The sequence below is a fragment of the Micrasema longulum genome, unplaced genomic scaffold, assembly GCF_059751315.1.
Source record: "Micrasema longulum isolate JH-2025_06_02 unplaced genomic scaffold, ASM5975131v1 h1tg002498l, whole genome shotgun sequence".
NCBI lineage: Eukaryota > Metazoa > Arthropoda > Insecta > Trichoptera > Brachycentridae > Micrasema > Micrasema longulum.
In genome coordinates this window covers 7,246-25,552 of record NW_028279640.1, presented here as the reverse complement: position 1 = coordinate 25,552, position 18,307 = coordinate 7,246, and the positions used below count along the sequence as shown (strand labels likewise).

The window sequence follows — 18,307 nt, the reverse complement described above, 5'->3', positions numbered from 1 at the left end:
AACATGGAAATGAGCAAATTACGATCAACCAAATGAAGTAATCAAAGCAATATTCCATAGATTCTTGTCAGTTTTGTTATTGGCTGGAGAAATACAACTTACCGTGGTCAGTGAAAACAAAAACGCCAACCGTTTCATGACGTCACTACTGAAAAGTGACACACTGATTACAGTCATTTGGCGCGGTATTTGATAAATGTAACTTTAAAAATACATATCTTTGTAAATAACGCATAAAAAAATATATTTTTTTTTGCTTAGTTAAATAGTACGCTAATAATAAAAAATTAGAAAACAGTTGAATTCGTCGTTGTGACGTCAAGATTCGCGACGATGTTCTATTCAAGTTTAAACGGTCTCAAACAAATTCGAAATTTTACCGAATTGTGAACGCATAGGGGGTGGCCGATGCAATGAGCGGTTGTAAAAAATTGTAAAAATAAATGCCGATGCATTCGGAGCCTTACTCGTGAACCTCGCACGAAGTTATACCCGGTACAGAGCTGGGAGAGCGACCGTAAAAACTTATTCCACGCTATTCCTGCGTCCGACGTGGTATAACACTAGAATAAGCTTGCAATCTGTCATCTGTCACATTTGTCAGTAGCAAAATAACTTAAATTTATTTCAAATTTTAACAAAATATTAAATGAGTAAAATTGATCATCAAATTTACATTTCATTACTTCAGATCAATTTTATTGAGCAAATGTTTTGACAACAATCCTTGTCATATTTTGCGGTATTTGTACACAAAATAGTCACATTAACATATTACAGCAGAGATGAAGAACATTTAAGAGAAGGTAATATAGAAGTCTAGGCATCTACAGGGCTTATGACCTGTCAATTGCTGGTTTAAGTGGCCACTTTGCACACCGTGTAACATTCACCATTCTGCCCATATTTGAACATCTATATTCCTTCGATTCTTTCATCTGTTGATGTGTGTGAAGAAGAGCTGAAACCTTTATTTATGCCGGAGACATCAACAGATGAAAGAATCGAAGGAATATAGATGTTCAAATGTGGGCAGAACGGCTAATGTTACACAGTGTGTAAAGTGGCCACTTAAACCAGCCATTGGCAGGTCATACGCCCTGTAGATGCGTAGACTTCTATATTACCTTCTCTTAAATGTTCTTCATCTCTGTTGTAATATGTTGTAACTTAAAATACTGTTCATAAAATAGTCATTATATTACATATCATATGGTGTCCGCGAAGATCCTCCTAGCATCTCTGTCGGCTGCCAGCTCCCGTGCATCCTTCCGAGTCAGGTTCGCGTCCCGTAGTTCTGACACAAATTCTGACAAACTCGGTAGGCATCCGGACACATGGCCGAGCCGACCATATCGCCTTCGCTCAGTGACAGTTTTCACCGCAGTTTGCTGCGTCCGTTCTCTTATTACCTCATTCCTCACAAAGTCAAACCACCGCACACCCAAAACTCAGAATTTTGCCATAGTTTCAGGCCACGATTCGCGTCCGTAGAGGAGAATCGGTGTTTTGCATGCGTTATATAGGCGGCATTTGGTTTTCACTGAGTAAATATCCGATCTCCAGACAGCCTTCATACTGTTGGTGCCTGCTATTCCTAGCCGCCCTCCCAGTTCTTATCGTCAGGACCAAAAATCAGTATGCGACACTTATCAGGTCTCCGGCCGTCCCTACGAGAGAAATCGAAACGCAACGGACACGCTTTCGCATTTGCAACATTGGCCCGGACGGGTGCGTCTCGAAACCGGTAGTCATCGACAGGTCGGCACGCGGCTACGCGCCTACGTCGTTTGCGTAATTTTTATTTTAGATTTTACATACCACTAATTTTAACATACAAAATGTCCCACGCAATTTTTTGTTTGTTATATTTTACGATAAAAATTGACATTTGTACTTTTTGATTACTGTAAAAAAATTTAAATAAATTCGAAAGTGCTCAAATAAAAAATATATATGATTTGTTGAACTTTTAAATTTAGAGCAATGACTATTTTAGCTTGTAAGAACAAAAATTAAATTTACGAATTTAGTCTCTATGTACGCTGTTATTAAGGATGAATATTCCGCGCGGGGTTTTTTGTATAGCGACTTTATAGTTAAAATTTTGCAATAAATTACATTAGATAATTTTTTTTTCAAAAGACATTACTTAGTAAGGTATTCGTTTAAATCAATAATTTAAAAAAATGTATTAATTTTTTTTGACCTATTTTGTGTAGAAGTCCGCACAGCTGCGGAAAAAATATTAAATATTATATAGATTTTTTGTTTTAGATTTAAGTCATTTTTTCCTTTGTTCTCTGTTTTCCCAATAAAATTGAACGAATATAGTCCTTAAGGAAATGTGTTTGAAGAGTGACCTTTCAATTTTGTATGTACGCACTTTGATCCAATTTGAATTTCTCACGACCAATATTCCGCAAAGCATCATACCCAGTCCGCACGCGACGGTGCACAGGGCACTGCATCAGTATATCACTAAACATATACTACGAATACCGATAATATCCCGTTTACGTTTTTCACAACCCCGGATTTACGTTGAAAATTTTTCGAAACTCATTTGATTTGTCAAAAGACGCCGAGCCGCGCGCCGCGGCGTTTGCCCAAAATATTACATAGGTAGATATTAGCTAAAGAAGTTTCCGACTACTTTCCTCAGAGAATTTGGTCGCAGAGAGTCTGAGGGTTTGATGGTGGCTGTTAGATGGCCAACACATGTTTTAATTTGAATTGTTAATACAGTAAAACCTCGTTTTTACGTTCCTCAATTTAACGTTTTCCGCTTTTTACGCCGAAATGCTTAGGTCCCATTTTTTTTCCATACTTTCTCATTTAAATATCCCCCAAATGACGCTTTTTATAATCTCGGTTTTACGTTGAAAATTTTTCGAAACTCATTTGATCTGTCGAAACTCATTTGATCCGGCGCCGAGCCGCACGCCGCCGCGTTTGCCCGAAACGGTAAATAAAATCAAGGTAATTAAAAAAATGTGTAAATTGTTGTCTCAGACTAAATTCAAAGCAGGTTCCGTGTATTGACCGTTTTGTGTAAGTGTCTTATTTTGACATTTTACTGAATTGTGTTATCAATAAATTACGATGCAGAAAGTAAAAAAATGGCAATAGAAATATTATTTGAAGTTATAAACATAATTTGGAAAGAAGATTGTTTAAACAGTTATCATAAAAGTGTGAAACGGTTTTGCCGCGATGTAAATGACAGTTGAGATTCTGTGGTACAATGCTAAAAAAAGTGATACCATATAAACAAAATTTCCCAATATTTACGGAAAAATCATTATATGCATTTTACGCATATTAAAATTTTTATTTTAGTGTTTTTAAGGTTAAGTACCTACACAAAATTATTTAAACATGATTTTTTTTATTCAATAAAAAAAACCCATCGTGGTATTGATTGAAAAAATACAAAATATTTTAAATTAAATCATACGTAAATATGAATAATCCCCAATTATGACAGTATTTTTTTTTAAATTTTCTGCAGTTTTTCATTTATTTTTTTCTCTGCTCCCTTAAAAAACGTAAAACAGGGGTTTTACTGTATTTAATGCATAGGGCACTGCATCAGTACGGCAAATGTGGCGTATTTTGATCATGCCGATCATTTAATATTGCAATCTAAATTTTCTGCAACAACCATTTTTGACAACAACAACAAACCATCACGCCGTTTTCCCGTAAGGGTAGGCAGAGGAAAGAACGCCACTTCACTATCTTTGCATACAGATTCGCTTCCTCTACATTCATACATCTTCTCATGCACGCGCGCCGATTATTCCCACATTTGACATGTCCATCTTCAAGTACTCGTTGGATTGGGTCATGCCACGTCTTTCTCGCCACTAGCATTTGTAAATATTCTTAGCCGTTCTTTCGCTGTCCATTCGCTCCACATGTCCGAATCGGCGCGGAGCGCCTTTCTCGATTTTGTCGATGATCCCTTTATCGGCTTTGCGTAATGTACGGATCTGTCGTGCATAGTTTTACCACACATTCGCCCGAGAGATCGCATTTCGACAGCATTCAGCCTACTTTAATCCCCGTTTTTCCGAGTCCATACTTGCATCGGGGTTGGGATCAAGACTCCATTGTAAACTTCCTCTTTCGACAAGATCTTGATTTGAGCGCACCGTTCACTCTGTTCCCGGCACTCACCCTCCTTTCAATATCTTTCTCAGTCATTCCATCCCCAGTAAACATACTTCCCAGGTACACAAATTCCTCTACTTGTTTAGCATCCACATTCACAGTGATTTCACATTTAGTCATACTTTCATTTCTTTAAAAAACCATCAATTTAATAATAATATTGGTCTGATTTATATAGCGCCATTTTATGTTAATATTAACAGCTCCCCGGGGAGTCGAATCCAGTCAATGTCTACAAAAATTTGGATAAACTTAAAATATTGTCGATACACCTTTTTTTTACTCGATCGAGATGCAGCGCCCTATCCACCGTTTTATTCTATCAGTATCGTAAAAATACAACTAGGAAGTTCAGTGTTACAGGAAATTAATACAAAATATGTTTATAAAAATGAACCGCTCCGATCGACGTCGCTAGTTCTTCCGAATCATCTATCGTGAGATTTCTGGTTTACGGCTTTCCGACCACTGACCAATCGGCAGAACTCACTGAAGAGATCTCGTGACGACACAGACGGAGTAATTTCTAAATTGCAACACGATACATAAAATATTAAAAAAATATTTTACTTTTTTGTCTCTTTACATTAACATATTACAACAGAGATGAAGAACATTTTAGTGAAGTTAATTTAGAAGTCGTCGCATCTACAGGGCTTATGCCCTGTCATTGGCTGGTTTAAGTGGCCACTTACACACTGTAACATGAACTATTCTGCCCATATTTGAACATCTAAATCCCTTCAATTCTTTCATCTGTTGATGTTTGTGAAGTTAAGGAGCTGAAACCTTTTATTTATGCGGGTGAGATTAAATAAGATGCATTATAGATTTGAATAAAATATCTTATTTTTGTCTACAAAAAATTGGACGAACTCAAAATACTGTTGATAAATCCACTTGGTCCATTAAAAGTATAGAAAAAATAAAAATTCAGGCGTTGCCTAGTATGTAGGTGAAATAATTCAATTAGATGAATCTCACCCGCATAAATAAAGGTTTCAGCTCTTTAACTTCACAAACATCAACAGATGAAAGAATTGAAGGAATAAAGATGTTCAAATATAGGCAGAATGGTGAATGTTTCACAGTGTGTAAAGTGGCCACAACCAGTCAATAACGGGTCATAAGCCCTGTGGATGCCTAGACTTTTAAATTACCTTCTCTAAAATCTTCTTAATTTCTGTTGTAATATGTTAATATTAACAGCTCCCCGGGGAGTTGAATCCAGTCCTTGTCTGCAAAAATTTGGACAAACTCAAAATATTGCTGAGTCTCTTGGATGAAAAATTAAAAAAAAACTGAACTTCCTCGTCAAAATGAAATATTTCATGTGGACTTATCGTGGTAGCCATAAGCCCTAACCGCTACAGCACGAAGAGGATGAATAATATGTAAATTTTCCTGTACTGTAAATATAAATTACTGTTTCATAAATATTTTTGTTTTTTTTATTTATCCATTAAATGTGGCCCATCTATAGGTGTAGGTGTACTGAGATGCTGTTGGACCCAGCAGCAAATGCACAAGTCATTGATCAGGACTCAGGGTAATAATGCGTAACCTAGAGAGGAGCCCAAACGTAGGAAAATCATTCTATGACTATTGGGTATTAAGTTAGCTACAGTTCGCAGCAAAACAATGGGTCGTACTCAAGTCAAAAATTGCCAAATGCATATTAATTTGTTTTAAAATACTTTTAAAAATGTACCTGTTTATTTATTATTGCAGGTATATTCCAATTTATTTTCCTATAATTCGCCTATATTTATTTTACAAAACTGGAAATACATGTGTCTGTCTATTTTTTTATTTGTTTATTCATTTTATTCACAATATACGTATGTTACATTTATTGAGACATAAATCCCAACTCCGTGGAACCAAAGTCCCGTGTTGAGTTTGTTTGTCCGTCACATCTCCGAAACGGCGAGTCGTAGCGGCCTGAAATTTGAACACGTCATTTAAGATGCGATTTCAATGATAGCGTCGCGTCAATATTTTCGAGTAAAATTTTAATCGACCTCTACTCGACTAACTTTATATGGATGCCTAGTGTGGCCCCGACATATTGCCCGTTGTAATCAACTGTCATTATCAACAGTAAACATACTTTAATTCACAAATTTATCCCCTAAATTGAGAAATAATAGCATCTGAAGTAAATATTTTGATTTAAGGGAAGTTTTTAAGCAACATAATACACGTGTCGGGACAATAAATGTCAAAAATCAATATAAATCATGGGAAAATATTCGAAATCAATTACCTGTGAAAGCTGTGTCCTTTAACAGCTTTGACGCTCCTACTGCTGCAACCAAACGTACTGCAATTCACCATAGTGGATTTTTATTCATTATAACTTAAATATCCAAGGTATTTACAAAGCCAAGCACAGCGACAAAAGCATCCGATTGAACCGTTATAGCCCCGCCACACTGCTCCTTGCGCTGCTCATGCCCATGCCCCTCGCGCTGCCGCCCTCTCGCCCGATGTTGCCCTACTCGCGCAATTAATCGCGACGTTCCGCACTTGTCATCTGTCTTTCTATACAATGGACGATGAAACTGTGACAGCGTGCGCGCTATGCATTTTTAGTACTGCTAATGAGGAAGTTCAGTGGTTTTTTAAAATTGTATTATTTGTTAATAGACTAATAAACTAATTCAATTTTTATATATCGTATTATCAGCGCTACGATTTTTTAAAGTTTTGTATTTCTGAAATAACTCCGCGTGTGACGTCAGAGGTTCATTTCCGCTTATTCTCATTCAGTTCTTCCCATTGGTCCAGGAGCGACAAGCAGACCGGAAATCTTCCATAGCTCTCAGATCATAGGTTGATTCACATGAACCAGTGACGTCATTCAAAGTAGTTTTATTAAAATATTTTTTATCATTTTTCCCGTACATTTTCAAGAAACTTTGCCGTACAATTTAATGCTTTAATTTTTACTCCGCGCAAGAAAACATTTTTTGTATCCAATTTCCCGTAGGGCTGAAGTTCCTCATCATATCAATGTATGGAATGATGGAATATTTTTATGTTTTTTATATATATTTTTTATTTCCTTTTTTAATTAATATAAAATAAAAAAGTACCTTATAGTCTTGAACAGAATATTTTTTTTTCTCTGTCTTGTATAACACAAAAATATTTTATCTGTCTATTTATTATAGGAGCAAAAGTTCATAAACATTTCTTGTATACCCACGAACAGGACATGTCCTACAAGGCATGCCTTTGTAGGATTTTTGTTTGCTATTTGTACAGTTAATATATATTTCACTTATATGTAATTATCCTTTATTTTTTAATAGGTTCTTTGTTTCACCTCTTCTGTAAATTAAAAAAAAAATACAAAAAATAGTTCAAAAAAATGTCATACAAAGAAACATACATCATTTAAAAATTACGTGCACGTCTTGTGTGAGCGCTCGATGCGTACTGCGACCGCGCGATTATGTGGCCCCTCTCGCGCTCGTATTGCCGGGCCTTTGACTCGCGCTCGAAAAACCGACAAAATAGGGAGCGATGGGCGCGACGAGGAGCATGACGAGCGGCATGACGAGTAATGTTAACACGACGTCTCTGCCTCCTTTCCTCGCTACTTCCCATGCCACTCGTCGAGTGTGTGGCAGGCCCATTATGCCTGTGTTGTCAAACGAACCAAATGGCCACCAATTTGTTGCTAACCAACATCGCTTGCGTTCTGTGAAACATAGTGATAGGGCTTTTCTATAGGTTTACGCATTATTACTCTGAGGTTATATCAGTGATGTCCCAATGTTAGATAGATTATGTAATTTGTAATAATCTGTTGGTATAATTTACTGTCCTAATTTTTACACTTTTTACATAAAATCAGCGCACGACGAAATCAAATACGAGTATATTTAAAACAATTATTGAGAAAAGACATTAAAATAAAAACACATTTGTTTTTTTTTAAATATATTTTTTTTAAATATTTAAACAATAATCGTAAAATTAAAGTCCTGTTGAATTGTAAGCATACAACACGTCAGCAAGTTCTTATATATATATATTGCTTCCATTGTTTCATACTTAACCTACATTAATAAAACTTTAATTTAAAAAACATTAAATATTATACCATATTTCACTAAACAATACTCCAAATAACATAACTCACCCCACACACAGATACTTATATTTCATAGTCTATGAGCACAGAATTAAGAATAGTCCAGAAGGAGCGTAGAATCATATTTGAATACATCGGACTGTGTCCAAAAATCCCCCCACTGTGCCCTACTTTCCCCGCGCGCATTCTTGACGTCACTGCGTAATGTTGCACGATGGGAAAAAATGTAATCATAACACAAATGTAACGTAAAAAAAAAAAGCAATGTGTTAATTTCTCTAAAATTGTATTGTGCACGCGGAAATATTGATTGACACAACAGAGTAGATAAGTAAAGGGTCATTTAATAAGAGTAATTAAATTAATGAACTTTAAATATATAACAATTTTATTTTACATAAAACGGATATTTTTATATCATGTTAAATAATATTTGATGTTTCGAAGATAATGTCGGTCAATTGTCCACCACTGCGTTATTTAATCTGAGGTCTAATTTTTATTAGTTCTCTCATTAGATGAACAAAGTAGGGTAAAAAAAATTACTACCCTGGCAACACTAACGAAATGTTCATTTTGCTTCTTCGACAATCTGACAGATGAAAAAATAATTCAATTTTTAAGTCATGTATTTGCTACTTACACATTCATTTGCTAATTGCGCATGAAATGTGATCTCAACCCGTTTCTTAAAGATCCCAGCAGTATTTCTCCACTTTAAAACGACACAACGCGGCATAGTTGAATTCAAATCAAGAGTTGCGTACTGAGCGACGTCTACAAATAAACTAATGGGTCAAAACGTAAACCTACTCATTTAGGACTATTTTTATTTCTATGTCTATGAGTAAAAGATCAGTTTAAGCTTCTTAAAATCCATACCAGTCTGACGGTGTCGCGAGACTGATAAAGCCGGGTATTGGTTAATTGGATTGGGTATTAATTATATTCCCAGAAGTTACCACAGCTCAATTAGGGACTATAGTAATACTAAAATTTGTTTCTAAAATACGTATTATTCAGAACAAAAAAAACAAAGAGAGTTAAACATAATTATAACTAATTATATCACAACAAAATATAAACCAAAAAATGGAACAGTTTCTTACACAAACAAAATAAATAATAAAAACAATATTTTGAGTTTGTCCAAATTTTTGTAGACAAGGACTGGATTCAACTCCCTGGGGAGCTGTTTATATTAACATATTACAACAGAGATGAAGAACATTTAAGAGAAAGTAATATAGAAGTCCAGGCATCTACAGGCCAAAAAAAATTTGGACAAACTCAAAATATTGTTAATAAATTACCTGGTCCATGAAGAAGTATAGAAATTGAAAAAATAATATTTTCAGGCGTTGCCTAGTCTAGTATGTAGGTGAAATAATTCAATTAGATGAATCTCACCCGCATAAATAAAGGTTTCAGCTCTTTAACTTCACAAACATCAACAGATGAAAGAATTGAAGGAATATAGATGTTCAAATATACGCATACTGGTGAATGTTACACAGTGTGTAAAGTGGCCACTTAAACCAGCCATTGACAGGTCATAAGCCCTGTAGATGCCTGGACTTCTATATTACATTCTATTAAATGTTCTTCATCTCTGTTGTAATATGTTAAAATAATAAAAATGCATTCAAGAATGGAAGCGGTGGCAAATCTAGGACAAAGGGAGATAAAGTCGTCAACATCACATGTTACGCAGACGATACAACCGTAGGAACAGAATCAGAAGAAGATTTGCAACGCATATTACATGAGTTTCATAGATGCTAGAGCATCTCGGAAATTTAACGTGACCATCTATCTCATGGAGTTGGTTTTATTTCAATATTTCGTTATAAACTTAATTCTAAGTTAATTAGTAAAACTTCGACGAAAAGAACACGTCTATCTCAGTAAGTATAACGAAATTTTTAAATTGTTGTTTCAAATAAGGTTTAAAAATCTCGAGCCACAGCGTCCTACACACTGAGTTAAAGCTGCATCTGGGTCCCTAAGAAATCGCCTGCTTAGAGGTAAAGCTAAATCATGTTTCTGAGATAATTAAATAATGAGGTTCAAAATATTTTTTTAAATTTTGATGAATGAAAAATTTTTTTTAGCAAGTGGTAAATATTCATCTTTAGATCTTTCTGACTTTTTACCTTATTTTAGTTTTATTTTTGCTTTAAAATTGAAAAATCTCACTTAACGAATTTTACCAATCAGGAAAAAAGTGACCTTTGTCAATTAATGATATTAATTATTGAATAGCCAATGGCCCACCCCTGTAGCTTTCTCTTTCTATCGCGCTGATATTTGAGAGAGAGCGATATCCCCCGCTTGTCCCCCACCAGAAATATAGCGTTTAGTGGGCCATTGTCATAAAAAAAGAATAATTCTAAGTATATGCTAAGTAAAACTCCTGACGAAAAAAACACATTTAAATCATTTTAAGAAAGTTCACAGTTAAAACATTCTAACTAATGTTCTTTAATGAATAAGAAATTAAGTCACTTCTATCGGAAAATTTGTATTTACAATCGGAGCAGGAAAATCGGCACTCTGAACATTTAAATGGGCACTCTGAGCATGATAATGGCTTCTCAACAGAATGAAAACATGGGTGATTTAAAATTATCTTACCAAGAACATTTAAATTGGCGTTCTGAGCATGAGAAAAGTTTTAAGTTAACATAAGTAAAGGACGTTTCTGAAAACATTTGAATTGGAGCTCTGAACATGAGAATGATTTCACCCCAATATGAGTTACCATGTGTGATTTGAATTGAACTTTCTGAGAACGTTTCAATTGGCACTCTGAGCATGAGAATGGTTTCTCACCAGAATGAGTTAACATGCGTGATTTTTAAATAAAGTTTCAGAGTGCATTTTAACTAGCGCTCTGAGCATGAGAATGGTTTCTAACCAAGATGAGTAAGCATGTGAGATTTTAAACTAACTTTATGAGAACATTTAAACTGGCACTCTGAGCATGAGAATGGTTTTTCACCGGTGTGAGTTAACATGTGTGATTTTAAAGTACCTTTCTGGGTACATTTGAATTTGCACTCTGAGCATAAAAATGGTTTTTCACCAGAATGAATTAACATGTGCAGTTTTAAATTACCTTTTCGAGAACATTGATATTGGCACTCTGAGCATGAGAATGGTTTCTCACCAGAATGAATCATCATGTGCGCTCTTAAATTACCTTCCCGAGAACATTTAAATTGACACTCTGAGCATGAGATTGGTTTTTCACCGGTGTGAGTTAACATGTGTGATTTTAAAGTACCTTTCTGAGAACATTTAAATTGGCACTCTGAGCACGAGATTGGTTTTTCACCCGTGTGAGTCAACATGTGTAATTTTAAAGTACCTCTCTGAGAACATTTAAATTGGCACTCTGAGCATGAGATTGGTTTTTCGCCGGTGTGAGTTAACATGTGTAATTTTAAATAATATTTCCGAGAACATTTATACTGGCACTCTGAGCATGAAAATGGTTTCTCATCAGAATGAGTAATCATGTGTGATTTTAAAGAATCTTTCCTAGAACATGTAAATTGGCACTCTGAACATGATAATGGTTTCTCACCAGAATGAATCAACATGTGCGATTTTAAATTACCTTTCAGAGAACATTGATATTGGCATTCTGAGCATGAGAATGGTTTCTCACCAGAATGAATCAACATGTGCGCTCTTAAATTACCTTCCCGAGAACATTTAAACTGACACTCTGAGCATGAGATTGATTTTTCACCGGTGTGAGTTAACATGTGTGATTTTAAAGTACCTCTCTGAGAACATTTAAATTGGCACTCTGAGCACGAGATTGGTTTTTCACCCGTGTGTGTCAACATGTGTAATTTTAAAGTACCTCTCTGAGAACATTTAAATTGGCACTCTGAGCATGAGATTGGTTTTTCGCCGGTGTGAGTTAACATGTGTAATTTTAAATAATATTTCCGAGAACATTTATACTGGCACTCTGAGCATGAGAATGGTTTCTCATCAGAATGAGTAATCATGTGTGATTTTAAAGAATCTTTCCTAGAACATTTAAATTGACACTCAGAACATGATAATGGTTTCTCACCAGAATGAATCAACATGTGCGATTTTAAATTGCCTTTCCAAGAACATTTAAATTGGCACTCTGAAGAAGTAAAATATTTCTGGCTTGCTTGTGAACCTGAAAAAAAAAGAATAATGCATAAATCCTCCTTTCATCGAACAAAACGAACGAAAAATAGAAAAGAAGTAAAATTTTAAGCATTTTCAAAACAAAAAAAGATTCATTGAAAAACAGAAGAACGAAATTGTCAAAAATACTTATATTACATAAACGGCATACTCATATTGCCTCTAACATAAAAATAATCATTAAACTGCATGTTACAATTGTTGCAAGTAAATAATAAATGAAATAAAATTAATGAAAATTAAATCTACATTATTAAATAAAAATACAAACATAAATATGAAAAAGCAGAAAGTATTTTCAAACATCGTTACTTGTCAAAAAATTAACAATAATAAATAAATCAGCCTTAGCTGACTGTTTCCTGCTACTCATTAATATTTCTCAACAATATTTTGAGTTTGTCCAAATTATTGTAGACAAGGACAGGATTCAACTCTCTGGGGAGCTGTTAAAATTAACATATTGCAACAGAAATGAAGAACACTTTAGAGAAGGCAATATAGAAGTCTAGGCTTTATGACCTGTCATTGGCTGGTTTAAGTGGCCGCTTTACACGCTGTGTGACATACACTATCCAGCCCGTATGGGGATTCGGCTCATTTAAAGAATATCGATATTCCTCAAATTCTTTCATCTGTTGATGTTTGTGACGTTAAACAGCGGAAACCTTTGGGAGTTGAATCCAGTCGTTGTCTACAAAAATTTAGACAAACGCAAAATATTATCAAAAAATTATCATCATCATTCCCTTTCCGCACCTAATGGTGCATAGGGCACTGGATTATTACACCAATCGCAGCATATCTCGATCAATTTTGTTACGTGAAGGTAAGGTGATCAGTCTTACGCTTCAGGTACCAGTCCAGGGGCTATGAAATATTATAGTAAAAACACCCTTTTAAATATTGTTTAATTGTTGTTATTATATTCAAGATTTTTTTTTTATATTGCAATTCTACAATGTCATAACTGATGTTTCGTTTATAAAAGTCTCGTTTCTTGGAAACGAAGCAGAGTCGAGATTTATTCGAGAGATTAGGGCGATGAAAGTTGTATTAAAACGTAGTATATTTATAAAAAAACTAACTTAAGTACGTTTAATTGACCCGAATCGTGGCCCGAAGCTAGTGTCTCGGACTCACGGATCAGAAGTACAATGTTCGCCCTAACTCTGTCACAACTTGAGCCACATTTCCTATTGGTGATACCCAATATTAAAATATTTGGCAAGAATACAACAGTGTTGCCACCTCAATTTTATGTCAGCAATTACGCAAGGGGAGTTTGAGTCCTCCACGTGCCATCATTCATAGTCCACAGGCGTAATCCCAGAGCAGATAATGTGAAAGAAAGTATTACTTACTTGGAGCAATGTCATTGTAACGAGAGTTATTCAAACATTCTTGTTTAATGTCAGGAGAATGGATATCAATCTCTGTGAAGATAATTATATCACTGGTTATCCTAGGCTGGTCAGTACTGGTCCCCGGTTCAGCCTTCACGGTAGCGAGACGTGGCTCCTCGCCGCTGGGGGGACACGGCGCCCCATTCCCAGTATGGAGAATACCTCCTTTAACATCGCCAGTCTCCGGTTCAGCCTTCACGGTAGTAACACCTGGCTTTTCGCTGCTGGGGGGAGATTGTACCACATTCCCAGTATGTAAAGTACCTCCTCCAACATCGCTGATCCCCGGTTCAGCCTTCACGGCAGCAACACCCGGCTCCTCTCTGCTGGGAGGACATGGCGCCCCTTCCCCAGTACGGAGAATATCTCCTTTAACATCGCCAGTCTCCGGTTCAGCCTTAATGTTCACTGAAGCGATTTCCATAATTTTAGTGTCGAGGAAGATTGATAGTAAATTTGAAGAGAATATACTGGAAAAAAACAGATGATTTATTTTTTAATACTAAAAATTCGTTATTTATTTATTTATTTAATTTTACAATACGCCCAAGGGGCATTTACAAAAAATATACAGTTAAGTACAAACATAGTGCGTAAAAATTTAAAAGATAAACAATACATTTAGAAACAATAAGAAGCATACTGCCATGCAAAATAAAAAGTGAAACTTTACATAGTAAAAAAGAAAGAAATAATTTTATATGGATATAATAAAAGTAATTGAATTAAAAAGCAAATTGTAAGTAACTTGTAAAGAATTCAAACAAAAAAATAAATACATTTTCATATACTTATAAATATAAAAATAAATATACAGGTAACTACAAACAAAGAAAGTAATAATTTTATAAATACACAACACATTAAAAGAAATAAAAAAAGATTTTATATACATGTAGAAACAATAAAAAGCAAACTGCAATGCAAAATAAAAAGCGAAACTTTGCATTAAAAAAAAGATTAAAAATATGAATGTAAGAACAATGTTAAAATTAAAAAACAAATTGTAAATAACTTGTTAAGAATTCTAAATATATATATACACACATATATACACATATATACGTAAAAAAAAATGTTATGTTATGTTATAAATAGGCGCGAATATGCGAAGATTCCGGAAAGGGAGAAGAGGTCAACAAAATTACAGATGCGTTGGAGCGTAATGGATATAAGAAGAAGCAAATTGAGAACATTTTTAAATCGCAAGTCCAATACAAAAAGAAGAACAAGGAAGAAGATATTACCAGAGGAACTGCATACCTATCAAATGTACAGAATGTTACTGACAGCTGACAGGATAGCCAAAGTGCTGAAAAGACATAATATTGGAACAACGTTTGGGACTATGGGAAAAATAAAGAACCATTTATTGAACCCAAAAGATAAAAATCCCCTGGAAACGGAAGCTGTTTATACACTACGTTGCCAAGGATGTGATAAAGTGTACATAGGACAAAAAGGACGCACAGCAAAGAAAAGGATTGACGAACACAAAAGAGCGTGTAAACTTGGGCATCCTGACAAATCTGCAATAGCGGAACACTTTATCGACACCGGTCATTTTTTCGCCTTTGAACCGAAAATTTTGCATAAACCCAGTAATTACAGTGCACGAATAATTAAAGAGGCAATTGAAATACACAGACACCCAAATAACATAAACAAAGACGACGGGCTGAAATTAAACTCAACATGGCTCCCAGCACTACATACTACAAAAATGAATAGAAATGTGCCTACTGCCGACTGCGACACGGTACAAATTACTAGTACTTGAACACATATTTTTTTTTCTACTTAACACTCAGTTTACCCTGAAGAAGGCTCCTGCAATGGAAGCCGAAACGTCGGAACAAATCCAACACACACAGTTTTCGGTTTCAAACAAGAAACAAATTGCGTATTATTATGTGATACGATGCTGGGAACAAAAAACAGTAAATGCCAACATTAGCATGCATTATTCATCATTCTGCCCAAAGGCAGTTTACTTACGCAGTCAATACATACTTTAAAATAACATTTTTGTAATTCAGAATCATAGTTGATAATTTATAAGTTAATATCTGTAAATTCTAAGACTTTCATATTCTCCACAGCTTCGTATCTGTTGAAACTATCTAAATATTGATAAATACCGCCAGGGAAAAATGCAGACATCGTTAACAAATATTTGGACATACCGAAAATATTGTTAAAACGGGTCAATAATGTATACTTGATAAGTTACACTTGACAAAAATTACGTTATTTAACTTCAAAAATAAATTTCATTGACAATATTTTGAGTTTGTCCAAATTTTTGTAGACAAGGACTGGATTCAACTCCCTGGGGAGCTGTTTATATTAACATATTACGACAGAGATGAAGAACATTCAAGAAAAGGTAATATAGAAGTCTAGGCATCTACAGGGCTTATGACCTGTCAATGGCTGGTTTAAGTGGCCGCTTTACACACTGTGTAATGGTGAATGTTACACAGTGTGTAAAGTGGCCACTTAAACCAGCCATTGACAGGTCATAAGCCCTGTAGATGCACTGTGTAATGGTGAATGTTACACAGTGTGTAAAGTGGCCACTTAAACCAGCCATTGACAGGTCATAAGCCCTGTAGATGCCTAGACTTCTATATTACCTTTTCTTGAATGTTCTTCATCTCTGTTGTAATATGTTAATAAATTTCATTGTCCTAAAATTACAGACAACGGAATAAGCATTTGAATTAGGCATGAAATATTAAGAAAATGGGAGCTAAATACAAAAATAAAACAATAATCGATGCAAATATATCAAAATAAAGCAATGAACTTGAGATCAAGTCGATTTTTTTTTACATGGATTATTTATTCAGAAATACCAAACATTGATGGTGTGATAATAATGAGGAATGGCGTTCAACATAGAAGTTTTTTCTATTGTTTCTTAATTAATATTCTGTAGCACCGCATCTGAAAGGCCTTTAGTCTTTATTGATCTCTTTCGGAAAGGCACCGCGTTTCAAAGCCGTACATCAATAAAAAAATAAGGAATAATTAAAAAATATATATATTTATAGATGACAACCATGAAGTTTCGCATAAATAAATTGTCTATGTTTTTATGAATGTATGTATGTGTATGCGCATGGGTGTATGTACGTATGTGTGTGTGTGTGTACATGTGTATATATGTGTATATTTATATTTATGTGTATGTTTGTATGTATATGAATCAAAATGTGTATCCGAATAAGTTTATATTTTGTTTGTCTGTGCTCTATATTAATTTGTTAACTATTATAATATATTAAAATGTAATTGCCTAGCTTGGAACGGGGTATGTACCCTTGTTAGCTGGGCAAAGTGAACATGGAATTGTATTTTGATAAAGAGTGTGAATAAATAAATAAAATAAGTAAATAAATAAAAATATGCTCCATACACATGTCTTAGCAAGTTGATTTCGGAGCTTTAGGTCTACGAAGATTTTTCTCAAGCCTGACCGTAATTGGGCCTCCGGGTCTGTTGTCGTGCTAGAATACAATAAATATTGTTCTAATTTACAAACTGGAACTGTGACTTACTTTTCGTGGCAGTTTCTACGCAAAAACTTCGTTTTGTAGTCCAATAATAATGTTATTCGTGTAATTATAATTCACGGATGGGGACGTGTGCCGCTCGGCCGCTCGGCGCTTGACAGAAGAACCACAGACAAAATGTAACGCAACGTAGGCAAAATGTAGTGTAGACAATCCACAAACAATCCTAGAAATTACTGCTAGAATGATTGCTAAATACACCGCCTTGACATGTACTCGTATGTCCACAGAAAATAATGTAAAGCTTACGTAGTTATATGAAATAACAATAAATTAATTTATATATTATTATGGATCTCTTTTTGGATCATTCAAACCCTTTTAAAATTTTAGAAACGAAGATAGTGATAATGTTTTGCGTTGACTTTGAAGTCGTAATGATCAAATAATTTATTTAAATGTCCGGTGTTTCGTGAATGTTTGAGTCTACCCGGAATGTTTTGGGCATAGAATTAAGAATAGTCCAGAAAGAGCGTAGAATCATATTTGAATACATCGGGCTGTATCCTAAAATTACTCCACTTTGCCCACTTTCGCCGCGCGTATTAATTATTAAAAGTAATTAATTTGATGTTGTTCATGAAAAAAGTATTAATGTCCCATTTTTTGGTGAATAATTGTGTTAAACACACTATAATAGGCTTGTTTTTGCGTTTTTTATATCAATTTTCGGAAACAGAGTTGCATGATTGAATGAAATAACTGATAAAATCGGTTTGATCAGTGATCAGTAATTTCCCATCACTAATAAAATTAGTTTGACAGCTGTCATTCTAATCAAACTATATTTTAAGGACTATAACATATTAAATCTAGCCGTAAAAACATTG

The 18,307-nt window shown here is 34.8% G+C and overlaps 1 protein-coding gene and 1 long non-coding RNA gene across 2 annotated transcripts; one reads left to right on the top strand and one right to left on the bottom strand.

Annotated features, from left to right (window-relative positions):
- The first annotated feature begins 1,263 nt into the window (after positions 1–1,263).
- Positions 1,264–5,616, top strand: LOC148272080 (uncharacterized). Its single transcript, XR_015824935.1, has 2 exons — positions 1,264–3,036; positions 4,296–5,616. It is a non-coding gene; the product is annotated as an uncharacterized LOC148272080 (long non-coding RNA).
- A 7,527-nt stretch (positions 5,617–13,143) lies between these two features.
- LOC148272079 (uncharacterized) lies at positions 13,144–17,567 on the bottom strand. Its single transcript, XM_088240556.1, has 3 exons — positions 17,463–17,567; positions 13,855–14,366; positions 13,144–13,184 (listed from the first exon to the last, which is right to left on the bottom strand). Exons 2-3 carry the CDS (start codon positions 14,318–14,320, stop codon positions 13,144–13,146), a joined length of 507 nt encoding a protein of 168 aa, XP_088096682.1. The 5' UTR covers positions 14,321–14,366; positions 17,463–17,567.
- Between the last annotated feature and the right edge of the window lie 740 nt (positions 17,568–18,307).

Coding starts and splice junctions, on each gene's coding strand:
- LOC148272079 (XM_088240556.1), bottom strand. CDS start 14,320: ATGGAAATCGCTTCAGTGAACATTAAGGCTGAACCGGAGACTGGCGAT. Junction 13,185..13,854: donor TTACAATGACATTGCTCCAA/GTAAGTAATACT, acceptor AAATTTTTGTAG/ACAACGACTGGATTCAACTC.